At 50.3% G+C, this 18,678-nt stretch overlaps 1 protein-coding gene across 1 annotated transcript; it reads right to left on the minus strand.

Annotated features, from left to right (window-relative positions):
• Nucleotides 1-1,075: 1,075 nt before the first annotated feature.
• On the minus strand, nucleotides 1,076-17,475 carry LOC146335018 (uroplakin-3b-like). The gene is made up of 6 exons (XM_084823247.1): nucleotides 16,313-17,475; nucleotides 9,937-10,086; nucleotides 9,440-9,662; nucleotides 6,323-6,399; nucleotides 3,278-3,407; nucleotides 1,076-1,244 (listed from the first exon to the last, which is right to left on the minus strand). The coding sequence occupies exons 1-6, from the start codon at nucleotides 16,368-16,370 to the stop codon at nucleotides 1,076-1,078; spliced, it is 807 nt and encodes a 268-aa protein (XP_084679373.1). The 5' UTR covers nucleotides 16,371-17,475.
• Nucleotides 17,476-18,678: the final 1,203 nt, after the last annotated feature.

The following is an 18,678-nucleotide window of genomic DNA, read 5'->3' on the forward strand; positions in this document are numbered from 1 at the left end:
AGCCTCTGTGGGCGCCAATGGAGACTTTTTAAAAGGCGCATTGCAGTGCTGAGAGCATCAGGGGGGGTCACTTCTGGGGAGCAAAGGGCTAACCCTCTTAACCTTCTCCAATGTTGCAAGCCCCCCCGCAAATATTTCCCCTCCCTTGCTGCAATCAGACCTTCAGAAGCCTCCCTTGCCGCCCAAAAAAGACAGATTACAGCAGGGGAGGGAAGATGAGTGCATCTCTGAATGAGTATGCGCGTGCATATGTGTGAGAGTGAGACAAAGGGGCCTGGACCATCACATTGGGGCCACATGCCAGCAGTGGCTTTGCCCCGCCCATTTTTGGCTGTGGCCCCGCCCACTGCAGGAATGTGATGCCCAAGGTGAATGCTGAAACCAATTCAGCCTTAGCCCGAAAAAGCTTCCCTGCCCCTTGTTTAAAACGATGAAACACGCAAGGCCAAAGTGGGCCTGAAGGCATCAACCTCCCATTTCACACTCGGCCAGGCTGTGATTTTCAACAGTTGCTACATCTTGTTTTTCTAGTAGGTCCTCATCCAAAAGAACCATCACTTCTCTTGACCTTTAAATCAGCAGAGGACAGGATTATTGCAGAATACATGCAGATGTCGGAGCAATCTGTTTGGGCAGTGGAGCTCAACAAACTTTTGTCAGCTCAGGCCCCCAGACTTTTGTTCCATTTTCCGCTAACTGGCCCGACCTGTTCTGCAACAAGTCAGACCAGTTAGCAGATTTCCAGTATTTTTCAATTTGCGCAAATTGTGGCCACCATTTGCATAAATCTGTGTTTGCGCAAATTGCAGTCCCGACCAAAAAGAACAGCTCTAAAAAGTCCCTGGAGTTTGGGAGAAACACACAGCTAGACTGCAAGCCAAGTCAGGAGGGCAACAAAAATCCGTTGAGCCCCCAAAGGGGCAGATTTCCAAATGACAGGCATCCCTAAATCAATACAGCATTCAGCCAGGGAGTGATGAACCTTCGACAGTGTGTAGCCGTGGACAGGATGGGTTAACAAAATGTATGGAGAACCAAAGGAGAAGATGCAAAAGCATTCTGAGCCATCATGGCTCTAAGAAGAGGTGGAAATGAGTTGAGGACCGGGCATGTCCATGGCAGGAGGAGGAGGCGGCACGGGTGGGGCGGGGGGGATGTGGTGGGTGTCATAGCGACCGGCTTGGAAGGGTTCCGGATGTTGCTCCTCTTGGCCCTCCGGTGGGCCGTGCCGCCAAAGCTTGAAGCTGTCAAAAGAAAGAACCAGCAAGAACAGCTGTAACAAACAACCAGGAGGGAAACATGCTCCAGCCCTGGTCTGCACATGGGGCAGGAATCAGGTGGCATTTATTTATTCATTTGATTTGATTTGTACCCCACTTTTCTACCAAAACTGCACTCAAGGCATCTCTGGTAGTGCTCTGAGATGGTTGAATGGCCCACACCATTTTGGATTTCAAGTGGATGCTTAGGCATGTTGAAGAAATCTGCAACGGAATCAAACAGGTTCAGATTTCTATGAATCTGACCCGCAGATTCCACAGCAGACTGGCTTTTCTCCAGTTGCAGGTATTCCACATATTTGTGGCCTGGTTTTTTTACTTTCTGGAATTTTGTGCAAATTTAATCATAGAAGAATACGCAAAATAAAAAAACACTGGCTGATAATGTGCATTTCCCCCATAGGCTAAAGCATGAAAATGCACATTTGGGGGGATTTGCGCATTTTTACAAGTGCCAATTTTCGCAAGTGCGAATTCATGCAAATGGGAGTTTGCGCAAATTCAGAAAATTGGAAAAAACGAACTCCAATGACAGGACGATGGAATGAAAGGCACCTGACAATCTGTGAAATGCAGATGGAACAGATTTTACAACATCCCTAGATCCCTACGAACACCCGCATTTAAAAAATGCTCTCCTATGGGCAAAACACCCCAAATGAAGGTAACTGCCCACACAGGGAATTAGCTAGACTCCTAGCTAGAAAACTCTCTCTCCAAGGAAATAGCTCTGAGCAAAATGCCCGAAATGAATAAAACCATCTTTGCAGGGAACTAGCTAGACTACAGCAAGCCCTATGAGGGACAGCTGAAAGAGCCATCCGTGGCTTTGAGATGAGACGGTCAACAGAAGACATGATTGTGGCCTTCAAATATCTGAAGGCCTGTCATGCAAAAGGTGGGGTGGCTTTGTTCTCTGTGGCTCCCAAGGGTAGGACTAGAACCAATGGGTGGAAATTGCAGGGAAGCCGATGTTGACTTAACCTTAGGAGAAATGTCCTCACAGTGAGGGCTGCTCAGCAGTGGCGCAAATGGCCTTGGGAGGTGCTGGGCTCTCCTTCACTGGAGGAATTTAAGCAGAGGCTGGACGGCCATCTGACAGTGATGCTGCAGCTGCACCCTGCAGTGCAGACCCTGCCTTGAGCAAGGGGCTGGACTAGATGATCTCTGAGATCCCTTCCAACTCTATGATTCTCCCTCATGGGGTAGATAGATAGATGGATGGGTAGATGGATATGGATAAGGATAAGGATATGGAAGGGCTACTTATTTTTGTGTTTTTATATATGAGGAGCCTTCAAAATGGTTCCCCCACATACACGCATCTGCAATCTAAGATAGTACTGTCTGCTTTCATGCCACATTTTTACCTCTTCTGGGAGCTGAATTAGGGTGCTCTCTTACGCACCACCAAAAAAGAGCGAATGCATCATTAAAAAAAGGCAAAAGGAGAGGCGGATTTGCATAAAATTGGCACATGTGCATTTAGGTCAAGGGATGCAATTTGGCGGTGAATGTCAATAGGCAACTTCTGGGCTCCTGCTCTCTCTTCTCAAGGTTTATCTTTAAACTGGACATGGAGTGCAAAGAGAAGACTGCACTTTGTCAAGTAGGACACTACCTCAAGTGTCTGTCTCACTACCTCAAGACGTCACGATGGCCACCAATTTGGATGGCTTTAAAAGGGGGTAGTCGAATTCCTGGAGGAAAAGGCTATCCCTGGCTACTAGGCATGATGGCTATGTGCTACCTCCAGGACCAGAGGCAGTGAGCCTATGTACCCCAGCTTTGGGGAAACATGGTGTTGCACTCATGTCCTGCTTGTGGGTTTCCCTTTCAGGCAGCTGGTTGGCCGCTGTGTGGACAGAGCGCTGGACTAGATGGACCCTTGTTTTGATCCAGCATAGCTCTCCTTATGTTCTAATGTTCTTATGACACGTAGCCACTCCAAGCCAAATGCTCCTGACAACACCAGGATTTTGGGTGTTGGGTCTTACCATTCATAGCAGACAGTGCTGAGGAAACCGATGGTGACGACCCCGCAGAGGGCGGAGAGGATGACGGTGATTACTATCATGTCTCCGCTGCGTCTCCCAGGCCACGTGTCCACTGTTTGCCATGTCTGAGCTGGAATGGATGATGAAGGAAAGCGTTGCATGCCTCTCTTCCAACCATCTCCCTAACCTTCTTCCCAATTGACTTAGAACAGCCTTCCCTAACCTGCTGCTAGGGTGTTGGAGAAATCCAAGATCGATTCAAATGAGTTGGGGTTTCTATCAATGTGACCTGCGGATTCCACAGCAAACCGGCTTTTTCCAAGTAATGCACATTCTGCAGACTTGCTGGCCGGATTTTCACTTTTGAGAGGGGGAGAGTTGCGCTAATTCGCAAGTCCGCATTAGCGCAAGTTGGAATGGAGTTCTGGTTAAAAAAAAATCCAGTCCTGTCAATGAGCAGACAATGATACGAAAGACGCCTGACCATCTGCGATACACAGACAAAACAGATCTAACAAAATCCATCCATCCACCCCTGGTTCCCTCCAGAGGTGTTGGACTTCAACTCTCAATATCCCAACATATCTGGAGGGAAGCAGGTTGGGGAAGGAGACTTAGAATATTACGGACTCCCAGTAACGTTGTGATGAATCTTGAAGGGTAGGTAATCTTTGTGACAGACCCCCTTGCCAGGCTAAAAATGCAGGCGGATGTGTTGATCCATAGCAATACACTCATTCTAGACATTTTCATCTGCACCAGGAACCGATCTTTTGTAAAGCTAACGGGTCTTAATTGCCCATTCCAGACCATTACATCAGGGAAGAATATATGGTTGCTGGGAAAATTCATTTCACTGACGCTGCTACTGTGAGGATTCCAGCTAAGCTCAGAGGTGAGAGGGAAGTCTGAGGGGGGTGGCAGGTGATGTCAGCATCCCGGTTAATAAATAAAGTGCTGTCGCTGTGTCCCTGTAAGCCCTGACTACGCCACTGGCAAATCCTTGGGGTCCACGTACAAAAGATTTATTTAAAATATTTATATCCTTGCTAGTGGAAATGACACCGGGAGGTCTTTTCGTAGGGGTTTATCAATTGTGTGTCCCTTCTTAACGGGGAGGGGAAATACACAAATGGGGAAGGAACTGGAAGCTGTGGCAAATGGCATGAGTGTGGTTAGGGATGTGCAAACCCACCCGCGTCCAGGAAAAAAAAGAAAGAAACCAAATGCACAGTTACAAGATGGGGGATATGTGGCTCAACAACACTACAAGCGAGAAAGATCTTGGAACTGTTGTCGATCACAAGCTGAATATGAGCCAACAATGTGATGTGGCTGCAAAAAAGGCAAATGCTATTTTGGGCTGCATTAATAGAAGCATAGCTTCCAAATCCTGGGAAGTACTAGTTCTCCCCTACTCAGCACTGGGTAGGCCTCATCTGGAGTACTGTGTCCATTTCTGGGCACCACACTTTAAGAAGGATGCAGACAAACTGGAGAGGGTTCAGAGGAGGGCAAAAAAGATGATCAGAGGACTGGAAACAAAGCCCTATGAAGAGAGACTGAAAGGACTGGGCATGTTTAGCCTTGAGAAGAGAAGACTGAGGGGAGACATGATAGCGCTCTTCAAGTACTTGAAAGGTTGTCCCAGAGAGGAAGGCCAGGATCTCTTCTTGATCATCCCAGAGTGCAGGACACGGAAGAATGGGCTCCAGTTACAGGAAGCCAGATTCCAGCTGAACATCAGGAAAAACTTCCTGACTTTTAGAGCAATGCAACAATGGAACCAATTACCTAGGGAGGTGGTGGGTTCTCCCAAGCTGGAGGCGTTCAAGACGAGGCTGGACAGCCACCTGTCAGGGATACTCTGACTTGGATTCCTGCACTGAGCAGGGGGCTGGACTCAATGGTCTTGTAGGCCCCTTCCAACCCTACTATTCTATGATTCTGTGATCTTGTGGCGCCCGCCCAGCCCCTGCCCCCGCTCTCTGGTCCCCAGACAGCGCTTGAGCCACTCCCGCGCTCAGCGAGAGGCCCACGCTCACCCCGGCAGCCTCGTCAAACTCCATGGTAGCCAGTTTTTGAAAAATAAAATGGCAATCACAAAATGCACATATTTGCACATGTGCAGAAACGCACATTTCTGCGCACATGCAAATATGTGCACGTTGCGATCGCCATTTTATTTTTCAAAAAATGGTGACTGGGGAGCTCGACGAGGCTGCTGGGGTGAGTGCAGGCTGCTCGCCAAGCTCAGGCAGGGGATGTGCGGAGCCAGGGGCCCCTGAAGTCACTTATTTATTTGTTTGTTTGTTTATTTATTTCATTTCTATACCGCCCAATAGCCGAAGCTCTCTGGGCGGTTCACAAAAATTTGCAAATTCACAAAAATGGTTCACTTGCCATTGCAAGCTGGTTGTTCACCTGCCTCTTCCTCCGAACCAGACAACGGAGGTGGCGGGAAGGAGAAGGAGCAGATGCCATGGCCTACCTGCTCCCTGGCACTCTGCCTCTCCAGCAAGCAAGTGCTGGCAATGATGAGAAAGAGGGGGGGGACGAAGGACAACTGGTGACCATGGCAGGGGAAAGGTAGCCTTGCTCAGGGAGGGGGCCTATTGAGGGGGTCATCCAGCCCAACAGCCCTCAGAAACCTGGAGCCGGCCCCACTCTTCACCATTTGGAAATAAATGGAACCATAGAGCATGCCCAGTGCGCTGGTTCTGCTGCGGGGGGGGTGGGAGGACAATCAGATGAGGAAATCCAGAACTCTGTAACAGCCTTCACCAACCTGGTGTCCCAGATGGCTTGTACTACAACCCCCATCACCCCAGCCAAGACAGTAGTGCTGGTTGGGGATAATGGGAACCGTAGTCCACCGCTTTGGGAGGACACCAGGGTGAGATGGGCTGGCTTAACCTGTTGTGAAGTCCGGTTCCTTGACAATAAAGGTATTGGTATAGGAAATACATTGATCTTTTCTTCATCCCATCATCGAAACATCCACGCTTATTTCTGCCAGGCTCTCTTCTTCTTCTACTAACGTACCTTTGTTCAGCGTGATCGGACCCGACCACCTGGTTTCTGCTTTGGTACCTTTGGAGTCCATGGCCAGGAATTTCACTCTGGAAAGAAATTAAAATGCGGACGTAGAGAAGGGGTTTGAGGACACTTCGGTGCTTTCTTGGGAACATGGGCTGAATTCTAGATGGGCTGGCATGTTTTAGGGTGGCCAGGTGTCCTGCTTTACAGAGGACAGCCCTGTATTGAAGGGCTGACGGTGCTCTGTCTGGAGACATCCTCTATTTCATGGGCCAAGTCCAGTTTCAAGATCAAGAAGCCTAAGAAGGGAGAGCAGGCAGATGGGCCTCGAAGTTGCTCATCCACGATTAGCAGCACCTGGACAGCAGACTGATCAGGGATGCACACCGCTCACCTGGCTGCTGTCTTCCCCACTCAGGTGAAATGTATTGCGTTTCTGTTCAAATCATATTATTATTTATACATTTGCATCTATACATCTCAGGGTACAATCTGGTGCATGTGATGGAAAAACGTCCTACAGTCCTATACATGTTGAGGCAGAAAAAAGTCCTACAACTCACAGCATTCCCCAGCCAGCATGGTTGGCTGCTGGGGGATGCTGGGAGTTGTAGGACTTTTTCCTGTCTAAACACGTATAGGATTGGGCCCGAAATATATACCCAGCCGACCTTTAAGATCTTCAGAGGAGATCTTGCAAAAATGTGCAAATCCCCCCCCCCCCCCATGAGCAAATCTCTCCTAAAATGGGCACTTCCGTGCTTTAGCCTATGGGGAAATGCCCATTTTCGGCTGGTGTTTTTTTAAAATTGTACATATTTATCTATGACTAAATGTGTGTAAAATTCCAGAAAGTAGAAAAACTGGTCCGCAAGTCCGCAGATGTTTCCTGTGCAACTCAGGAAAAGGCAGTCTGCTGCAGAATTTGTGGGTCGGATTCATAGAAATCTACATTCATTTGGTTCCGCTGCGATTTCTTCGACATCCCTAGTCTTACATAGGCTTTTGTAAAGCTTGAATGGGTAACTAAGAGTAACCCTACTCTTAGTTTCCCATTCAAGAGCAAGGCACCCCGAAATACTTTGCATTACAACAGGGATAATCACGAGAATACATTGCCGCTGGGAAAATCCACCCACCCCAGCTACTGGGCGGAGTGCAGCTAAGCTCAGGGGGAACAGGGAAGCCTGAGAGGGGCTGGCTGATGACATCAGCGTCCCTGCTAATAAGAACATCTGGGGGCTTTGGCTGTGTGAGCCCGGGTTCTGCTGCGCCAGAGTTGATACCCACAGCGTGCCTCAGCTCCGGCCACATGCCAGTCAGTTCACCTTGCAAACGTCAGCTCATGTGCGCTGCAATGCGGAAAATCTGGTGACGGAGCTCTCCTTTAGGGTTCTGACTGGTTCTGACTGCTTCGCACCTCGGAGAGCTCCTTTAGAGGCCTGACTGGTTCTGACTGACACTTGCAGCGGATCCACTGCCCCACCGACATCGGAGCCCCCTGCCTCCCCTGCCTCCCGCAGCTGTTCGGGATGAGGGGCGGACTCCAGTCGGTGTCAGAAGCTGGTTGCGCCTCAGACTTCGGAAGAGCCCGGAGGAGCGTGACGGCTCCACGTCTGGGAGAGATGCTGGAAGGGTCTCAAAGGCGTCCCTGAGAGCCACGGCTCGTCGTGTGTCGTCGTTCGCATTCATGTTTTCTCAGGCTCTCCCACAGCACGCGGCACAAAGCCCCGGAGGGGAGCTGAGAAAGACAGACGGCGAAAGCGGCATTTTCTGTCAGTCATACGTGCCGTATAGCAGGGGTGAGTGACCCTGCAGCCCTCCAGGTGTTGTTGGATTCCAGTTCCCATCAGCCCCAGCCAGCATGTCCAATGGTCAGGGATGATGGGGGTTGGAGTCCCGGGGGGGGATTCCTCAGCCCTGCCATATGGGATTTCCATATGGGATGCCTGTTGCTCCTGTCTTTGCCTTTGGGGGATTGCTTTTCCTTTCTTTGTTACGTATGAGTTGCTCCTGTTGTCCCTCTTCAGGGTTCAAAAGCTCCCTCCCCAGCAGGGCCGGCCCTACTATGAAGCAGACTGAGGCAGCTGGCTCAGGTGGGAGGTGCTGCGGGGGGCAGTTCACAGCATGATTTTGGGAGGACAGAGCTAGGTGTTCCATGCACAGCTGCCGTCTGCCCCCTAACCTACTTGGGCGTGTTTAACCTGGAGAAGAGAAGACCGGGGGGAGATAGGAGAGCGCTCTTCAAGTCCTTGAAAGGTTGTCGCAGAGAGGAAGGCCAGGATCTCGTCTCGATCATCCCAGAGTGCAGGACACGGAAGAATGGGCTCAGATTCCAGCTGAACATCAGGAAAAACTTCCTGACTGTTAAGAGCAATATGGCAATGGAACCCATGACCCAGGGAGGCAGTGGGCTCCCCCCCACTGGAGGCATTCAAGACGAGGCTGGACAGCCATCTGCCAGGGATGCTCTGACTTGGACTCCTGCGTTGAGCAGGGGGTTGGACTCGAGGGTCTTCTAGGCCCCTTCTGACCCTACTAGTCTACGCTTCTATGCGTCTATACCGTCACTCACGTGCAGTGGAGGCCGCTGTCCCATCACTAGTGCTGAGGTAGGATTCGACTGCCACTCAGGCCGGCGCTCGTGCCTGGACTGAGCGAGCGCTATCTTGACTTTTGCCTCGGGAAGCAAAATGTCTGAGGTCAGCCCTGCTCCTCAAGAGTCCCTAGATCTCATTTATCTATTATGTGTATAGCCTGCCTTTCCCTCAAAGATCTCAAGGCACCATACATGGTCCACCCCTCATTTTATTCTCACAACAACCCTGCGAGGCAGACTAGTCTGAGAGAGAGAGAGAGAGAGCGTGCAAGAAGACCAGCATATTTAAATACCAAATAATCGCTGGCTGGGGGAAAGAAGGCGGGGCTAGGGGAAGGGGCAGGGCCTTCTGGGGAACCACGTTCTTCACCGCTGTCCTGCAGGCTGCCCTTCTGCCCCCAACAGACATTGCAATCCGTTCGAGTTTTTGGATCCCCCGGCTCAAAGGAAGTTCTGCTCTGGCCCCGTGCAGAGTTGTTTGATATGTTTCCACCCCCCACCCCCTGCCCTCAAACCAGACTTACCTGAAAGGACCCGCCGAAGGCAGCGGGCCGTTGCAGTGTGTCCGGCTGTCGTCGTTCTTGCAGGATGACTCGTTGCCGACCCGGAGCACGTTCCCTGCCTTGCCTTTCCTGCATGGGTACTGGGACAGGGTGGACTTCATGGTCATGTAGCCATACGTGGTGTATAATTCTTCGTATGGCGGGACTTGCTGGGGAGTCGTTGGGTTCTTGAATTTGGCTGTGGCTGTGGTGGTGGATGCGGGGAAAAGCAGGGGGAAAGGTAAGTTCCTGGTATCACTGGAAGTAACATCATTTTAATGGCTGATCCAGAACATAAGAAGAGCCCTTTTGGAGCGGAACAAAGATCTGTCTGGCCTGCATCCTGTTTCCAACAGTGGACAGCCAGACACTTCCAGGAAGACCCCCAAGCAGGACATGAAACAATAGCCCTTGTCCACTGTTGTGTCCTCACTGCCTCCAGCGATCTGGGAGCGTCAGGGTGTTGAGTGCAGACTCACCATTAATGAATGTAACCACCAGCCAGATGTTGTCTGAGATGTTGACAAATGGATCGAAAATACAGCTTGGTGGCTCCAAGGCAAAGGTGCTGCCGGTGACCTTCCCTTCCATGCTCAGCTCGGAGACACGAGGAGTGTAGGGGATCACCGCTGAAAATGAACAGAGCAAAGGGCTCTGATGCGCCTGATCTCGTCTGCTCTCGGAAGCAAAGCAGGGCGTCAAGGGCTCCTTGGAGGCCTCTCTCAGTCTAAACCAGTAGCCAAGTCCAGACACAGACAAAGGGATCCCTTTCAAAGCTTTATTCTTCTTTTACAACTTAACAACTATACCGATTGCAACTAGATCTGAGCAGCACAGTACCTATGCCCTATGTTGGAACAGTTGGTCCCCGTTTGAAAGGGAAGCACTGGCAGACCCCTGAACTTAAGGACTAGGGAGAGTCCCTCCCCTTTTCCCTTGGATCCTCTGGGCACAGCCGTTGTTTGCGCGCCAACCGGGCACTACGCCTCCTTTCCGCGCCCTCCATCTGGCGCCGCTCCCTGCGTCGGCGTTGCGTGTCCAGCAAGTCTGCTTCCCGCTCTCTGTCACTCCCAGGACTGCTATCTAAGCTAGGAATGCTGGTGGGAGGAATCTCCGTCAGCTGTTGGCCCTGGGAAAGAGGAGCGCGCTCCTCTCCCAGGAGCGACTGCTCTTCCTCAGAATCAGAACTACTCTGGGATTCTATGGGCTCAGTGTCCACCCTGACACAGGGTCAGCCCTGGTTAGGACTCGGATGGGAGACCACCTGGGAATCAGGCTTCCTGCATGGAGCAGGGATTGGACTCGAGGGTCTTGCAGGCCCCTCCAAACCTAGGATTCTATGAGATCTATGAGAGAGACCTGATGGGTTCCCAGCCCCAGGTAGCTGTGCCCAAGGCCAAGAAATGGTGAAGTGTGTAATCAAATATACATAGCTGGTTGCAAGTTCTCCAGCTGCTGACCTGGAAACCAGGCCCATTGCTTTAAATGGCTGTAGGGTCACCTTCTCATGACCTGGAGACAGTGTCTATTGCTTGAGCTGACTGTTGGGTTGCCAGCACCCCACCCAGAGACAGCGCCTAGTGCTTGAACTGACCGTAGGGTTGCCAGCACCCAACCTGGAGACAGTGTCTAGTGCTTGAATTGACTGTTGGGTGCCAGCGCCCCACCCAGAGACAGTGTCTAGTGCTTGAACGGACCATAGGGTTGCCGTCACACACCCTGGAGACAGTGTCTGATGCTTGAACCAACAGTAGGGTTGCCAGCACCCAACCCGGAGACAGTGTCTAGTGCTTGAGTTGACTGTTGGGTGCCAGCACCCTACCCAGACACAGTGTCTAGTGCTTGAACTGAATGTAGGGTTGCCATCACACACCCCGGAGACAGTGTCTGATGCTTGAACCGACTGTAGGGTTGCCAGCACCCAACCCGGAGACAGTGTCTAGTGCTTGAACTGACTGTAGGGTTGCCATCACACACCCCGGAGACAGTGTCTGATGCTTGAACCAACAGTAGGGTTGCCAGCACCCAGCCCGGAGACAGTGTCTAGTGCTTGAATTGACTGTTGGGTGCCAGCGCCCCACCCAGAGACAGTGTCTAGTGCTTGAACCAACAGTAGGGTTGCCATCACACACCCCGGAGACAGTGTCTGATGTTTGAACCGACAGTAGGGTTGCCAGCACCCAACCCAGAGACAGTGCCTAGTGCTTGAACTGACTGTTGGGTTGCCAGCACTCAGCCTGAAGGCAGTGCTTGCCAGCTCCTGATCTGGAGATGGTGTCTATTGCTTGAACGGGCTGCAAGCAACCAACTCAGAGACAGTTTCTATTGCTTGTCTGACACCACAACATTTCTGGGCCAGGAAGACATCCTGCTGTGGGTCAGCAACAGTCCGTTTGTCCAAACCCTTTTCCTCCTTCTGTTACCGAGGGCATAAAGCCTTGCTTGCCCGGAGATGTTAAAGAGGCGTCTCTTGGCGAATGCAAGTTTATTCGGTCCAAGATTCCTAATGTGTTCTGAATTAAAAGGAGCAGGAAAAATGAGTAACCCCGATTCGGCGGAAGTTACTTGCAGATAATGTTGGACTTCCATCCCTGCTAGTCGGAGGGCGTGCGCCACTGGAATCCTTCAGGCTTACTTCTGAGCAAGCCTTGCTAGGATGTGGCAGTGTGCCCCGCCAGACAACCCACCAAAGAATTTAGTCACAGTGACTGGGTTGAGGCTACGATCCTGCTCATACTTACGCAGGAATAAGCCCCATTGAATTTAGAGGGGCTTACTTCTGAGTCAGCGTGCACAGAACCTGCCTTGTGGCTTTCAGTGGGCTCTAGTCACAACTAAATTTAGCTGAATTGAGGGCAACGTAATATAAGAAACACGTCTGTGCCAAATTTCTATCTTCAGATATTTGGCTCCCTGCGTCATTCCACAGATTAAGGTGTCGCCCGCTTGCCGTTGGGTCTTGGGCCTGTTCTCTGAGGGCAGAATCAGATGTTCGTGAAAGGCACAGAAGTGGCCAGGGCACTACGTGTCCCCCCACCCCAACCCCGTTTATCCTCACAACACCCCTGTGAGGTAGGTGAGGCTGAGGGAAAGCGAGTGACCGGTGAAGAGCAGAAAGTGTGCTGGATGAACTGGGACTTGAACCCATGTCTTCCTGGTCCAAGTCTAATACTCTAACCACTACTCCACACTCCATGTTTTTTCTAAAGTCAGTTTTGCCCTGGAGTTTTGGGCTTTGTGTAACTTTGCAAGTTAGGCTAGTGTTCCTTTTCCTTTGGGGGTAGCTCAACTCCCCCCGCCCCAAGCCTGCCTGTGCCCCCCCCGCCCCAGCCAACCTGCTCTGCAATCCAGTGTTTCACCAACAGAAGGCAGTAAATATTCTCTGAAGAATCTAGTCTAGATTCCTCTGAGCTGGGTGGGGCTGGGAGGCTGAAATCGTGCACAGCAAAAGTTTAAGCCGCCTTATGGGGTGTATCAGTGCCCCACTGTGTGAGGGGGCCCTCAACAGTAGCGTTTTTTCCTCCAGCAATATATGGGGAACAGCATCATGAGGAAAGGAGGATACACCCAGGACAGCCTAATCGAACCCGTTCTAAAGCAGAGAGCTTGGGGGGTGTGGGGGAGAGGACTTAGTTTCCCAGAAAATTAAGTTCCAGCCCTGAGTCCTGATGGGGCAAATGAGAGGGTGGTATGGTGGGAGTAACATTAAATGGGCTGTCCCGTGCAGGATGCTCGCCTATTGTTTTGGGAGCTGATAAAGAAAATATATTGTTATGGGTTGGGGTTGGTCTGGATGATCTTTCAAGAACCCTTACAGCCCAGTGCCTATGACTGCAAAGGGATTCAGGATCCCTTCCAGCTATGTAATCCTCGACTCTTCACCCCCACCCCTCAATTTCTTTTATTTATTATAATTTCAAAAACTAAATATATCATTATCCAACCTGCTATGTTGGAAAACATTGTTCCAGAAAGAGAGAAACAGCTGGCATTTCAAAAAGAAAGCGCAAAATACAGTTGCTGTCATTTCTGTTGCACACCTTATCTGTTCATTTATCCGGTCGAGCAATTTCCAAAGCTTTAAATAACTATTTTCTGGGTGTGGGCATTCTGACATTTTCCCAGGGTCTAGCCAATAGAATTCTGGCAGCTATTAATAAATTCATAATCAAATCCTTAAAAGTCTTTTCTGTAACTTCCGGCAAATAATTTAGTAATATCGACAAGACATCAAATCCTTGACTCTAAAGATTCCTATAAGTAGGGCAATCCGTGTGGGTGCTTTGAGGCTCTTAAGACCTGACAAGGGGCAGTTGATAGCCAATAGCCATCACATTCTGGTGATGTATTTCAATGGGAGCTAGGATGGCGGAAGAAGGCATAAGTGATGGTCAGAGATGACCCACCTTTCTTCCCCCAAATAGAAGGGGGTGGGGGAGTGAAGTCTGGGCACGTAGCAGTCAGACTGTACTGAAACTGGATCTGAAAAGCAGGCAGAGTGCTGACTTTGCAGGAAATCCAACGGCATTATGGGTTCTCCTAGAACAGGGGTGGGGAACCCTTGGGCCATGGGCCGCATGCGGCCCTTGGAGGCCCTTGGTGTGACCCACCACGAGTGCCTTGGTCTCCCAATTGCCACCAGCGCTGCTCCCACCACCACCACACAGGCTGTACAAAGAGACTCATCCCTGCACACCGTTCCCCAACAAAATAGGGCTCTCCTCGAAAAACCCTGTTTCCCTGACGTGAGTGCTGAATGGGGGGAGGAGAGGTTTGAACCTCTCCCCTCCCCTCCCCGCAGCAATCCTGAACAAGATCATTACTTCCCTGCTGCTATCCTGATAGCCGCGGGGTTGGGGGGGTGGGGATTAAAGTTTCTCTTCTACCCCCTGGCGATCATGTATGTCTCTGTGTGTATGAATAAGGGTGGGTGTCCCACCCCAAAATGTTTGCTCATCCCTGCCCTAGACATCTGTTGGAGTGTTAACGCTCTTTTGCTCAGCCTCAGTAAATAACCCTTCCATCATAGGAACGCCGTAAGTCTCTGGGGACTTCCTTCCAAGGAAACTGAACCCCGGCTAAGTGCTGGAACCCCGGCCACGTCTCACCGCTTGGAAATGGAGGGTCCATGCACAACGATATATATATATGAATGAAATGGAAGTGCGCCTCTGCCTTTAATCCACATCCCTCCCCCCCAAAAAACCCACAACCCTGTTCCCTGGAAATCAAAACTTTAGGGAACACCATTCGAACAAATGAGCCAAGCTGCATTATTATTATTTATTATTAGTAAATAATAATATTTTGCTCAGTCTCAATATATACGTAAATAACCCTTCCATCACAGAAATACTGTATGTCTCTAGGGACTTCCTTCCAAGGGACTTCCTTTCCTGCATGCTACAGGAAAGAAAGCAAAACAACCACCCTCTTTCTGCCCCCTGACGTGGAGGAAAGCTTTTCCTGGATCTGTAATCAGACTATCGCCACGTGAACATGAACCCACCTGTTGAGTCAAACCCCCAAATTCCATGGGGTGCAACTACACACAGCCCACCTGTCCCTGGTTAGCACAGCTCCCAGGACCTCAGAGGAAGGAAAAACCCAAAATCACATACTGACCGCAGTGTGCTAAAACAGGACCCTTAGAGATGAAAGTACAATTGAGCTGCCGTAAGTTTTTTTTATACCTATTAACGCCCTTTGCTTTGCTTTATTGACTCATCCCAGGAAGAACTGTTCCAGAATGCTGACTCCCCACTGCAGAAGGATTTCCAATAGTCAAGGATAATGGCGGTTGTATTCAAAAACATCTGGAGGGCACCACTGGAGAAGGCTGATCTTGAGTCAAGGGCAGTTTCCCCAATTTATTTAGTTGTTTGTTGGTTTGTCTTGTACCCCACCTTTCTACCAAGAACTGGCACTCAAGGTGGCCGAAAGAGACAATTGAAATTGGTTAAAACAATAAAAACAACGCATTAAACTACAACAAAAACGTAACAGCTGCAGAATAAAAAACCAGCAGCCAACCCAGCAGACCCACTTACAAGCCAAAGGCCTTCTTGAATACAGTGGTCTTTGCTCAACAGTGAAAGGACAGCAGAGAGGGAGCGAACCTAGCCTCCCTTGGGAGAGAGTTCCACAGCCGGGGAGTGGCCACCAAAAAGGCCCTCTTCTGTGTCACCACCAAACGCACCTCTGAAGACAGTGGTCTTGAAAGAAGGGCCTCTCCGGGAGATCTTAAGAAGAGGACAGGCTCGAAGGGGTGAAGGCGGTCTTTATAGGCGGGCTATATAGGGTTTTATAGCTCACTTTGTATTCTGTCTAGAAAGAGACTGGTAGCCAGCACAGCTGCTGTAACAAGGGGGTCACGTGTTCCCCATAACCAGTCCTAATCAACAGTCTGGCCACAGCATTCTGGACCAGATGAAGTTTCTGAACAGTCTTCAAAGGCAGCCCCATGTAGAGCACATTACAGTAGTCTAAACAGGATGTAACTAAGGCATGCGAGACTGCGGCCAGAGCAGACATCTCTAGGAACGGGTGCAGCTGGCACACGAGCCTCAGCTGTGCAAACGAACTCCTGGCCACCGCCGAGACCTGGGCATCCAGGTTCAGGGCCGGTCCAAGAGTACACCCAAACGGCAAGCCTGAGCCTTCAGGGGGAGTGACACGACATCCAGCACAGCTTGACTCCCGATTCCCTGACCTGCCTGTCGACTGACCAGGGGCACCTCTGTCTTGTCTGGATTAAGCTTCCATTTGTTAAGCTTCAAAACCCTGGAAGGGGGCAGACAAAACGGAAAGATGGGTAGACCTGTAATCAAGGTGTTTCCAAACAGCCCTGCTTACCTATGCCAGCAACGGCCTTGCAAACAGTCAGCAACAGAAGCAGAAGGAAAGCCGCCATCTTTGTGGAGGCAAGAGGTTCTTCTCAAGAAGCTTCTTCACGCTGAAATGGAGGATGCTCCGGCACGGCGAAAGAGCCCCGCTTGCAGTCCTGGGTGCAAGCGAAGAGAGGACCATGAAGGCAAGGGATCCTCTTCCGCCCGACTGGCCGAGTCTTTATCACTTTCCCTTCAGGGGCTGCCCTCGGTCCGCCCAGCGCCAACTTTCTACATTCCTCCCATCCTGTGCGAGGATTTTGACCCTGATAGCAAACAGGTTTGTCTCGTTCTTTCCAAAGAAAAACAACAAAAAAAAACCCCACGGCCCAAAGAAGAATGTCCATGGGCATCAGTCAGGGAACAACAGCGGAGCAAGCTCGAGGGACAGGAAGTGAATGTGGAAATGGGCCTTACATGGGCCTTCTCTGCAGTGGCCCCACACTTCTGGAACAAGTCGCCACCGGAGGTCCGCCATGCTCTGTCATTGCAGGCTTTTAAGAAGGCCTTGAAACATATAACTTTCCTGTGGCCTTCTCTTGTTGCTGTTACTTCTCTTGGCCTTTCCCGTGGCCTTCTCTTGGCCTTTCCCGTGGCCTTCTCTTGTTGCTGTTACTTCTCTTGGCCTTTCCCGTGGCCTTCTCTTGGCCTTTCCCGTGGCCTTCTCTTGTTGCTGTTACTTCTCTTGGCCTTTCCCGTGGCCTTCTCTTGGCCTTTCCCGTGGCCTTCTCTTGTTGCTGTTACTTCTCTTGGCCTTTCCCGTGGCCTTCTCTTGTTGCTGTTACTGCCGTTATCGTGGGTGCTGGTTTTATTGTTGTTGTTGTGTTTTTATCGCTTTTAATATTTTAACTGTTTTTATGTATTTTATTGCTGCAAGCCTCGTTGGGAGGGCTTCTGCCCTGAAAGGCGGCCGAGAAATGCTATAAACAAACAAACAAAAGTAGAATACCACAGCAGGATGGACGTAGAATACGGTGTGTAGGAAAACAGAACCAAATGGATCAGATGAGGTGAAATGGCTACACAGTGGCATTCCCGAGAAGGTGTTTATTTATTATATTTCTGTCCCGCCTTTTTTCCTCCTTAAGGAACCCGAGGCAGCGTACATAACCCTCCTCCTCTCCATTTTATCCTCACAACAACAACCCTGTGAGGTAGGCTGGGCTGAGAGTCTGTGACAGGCCCAAAGTCACCCCGTGAGCTTCCATGGCCGAGTGGGGACGCTGGGATTCTCGCCAAGAACACTGAGTGAGGTGGACCACAGCCTCCCATCCCGCAATGTGTTCCTTACGTCCTTAAGCGAGAATGCAGACTCATCATGGATTAACTATGACTTCAATCATCCTTCCAGGCCCAGCGTCAAGGGTAGGCACAGCGGACCGCCTGCCAAAGGCCCACATCCTGCCTTACCGTTTGTTTTAGTGCTGTGACAAAAATTTCTCCCACGTTTCTTTCGACTGTTCTCATTCAAGAAGAGAAATTGCTTTTGAAAAGAAATTGAGAAGAGGAGAAATTTCAGAGAAATTCTCATGGGTTGGGTTTGGGGTTCTTGTGCGTACTTTACTTATGAGGTGGGCACGGAGTTTGCGTGATTGTCCTGTCTTTCATTGCATGATAGGCTCTATGGCAGCCTGCAGCCTCCTCAGCTTCCCACATGTCAGTTAAAGCCACCATGAGGAAGACATCGTGAGGTCATTCTGTTACAAAAATTGTGTTCTTTTCCCCGGTAGACTTTCCAATTAGTTTACCAAGAATGAGAGGAGGCAGAGATCTGGTCTAACACGATTGAAAAGTGCCGGCAGCCTGGGAGGCTGCAGAGCAATGCAAAGATGCGTAATAGGGAGAGAAAGCACACACAGCACCCTCGGCCACCTCGCAGGGATTAGGTGGGTTCAAAAATACCACCAAAAGAAATTCAAAATTCTGCCTCAGAAAAGTGGAAGCCTCAACCCTTAGGAAAAAAGAAGGAAGCAGTGCTACAACCCCTGCCAAGAGTGAGCCCTCTCTGTGAGAAACTGTTGGGGAATTTCTCCTCCCCAGGAGAAATTAGGAGAAATCCCCCCCCCCGCACAATTTCTCCGCCCACAAATAGGCTGGGGAATTTTGAGGGGCCCTTTGTGCACAGCTCTAGTTTATTTATTTAGTACATTTCTAATCTGCCCAATAACTAATGTTCTCTGGGTAGATTACAACCAGTATGCTGTGGCTGAATCAGACACGGCATTGGAGCAAATTATGGGTCAGTCCAAAAGGCAAGGCAGCAAAGCACAAAGGTTTCAGTCTGGTATGGGATCAGGCTAAGGCAGGAGTGGTCCAGGTACAAGCAAAGGTCGA

This window comes from Heloderma suspectum, chromosome 16, assembly GCF_057233095.1.
Source record: "Heloderma suspectum isolate Gila_16-S chromosome 16, 16-S_ref, whole genome shotgun sequence".
NCBI classification, from domain to species: domain Eukaryota; kingdom Metazoa; phylum Chordata; class Lepidosauria; order Squamata; family Helodermatidae; genus Heloderma; species Heloderma suspectum.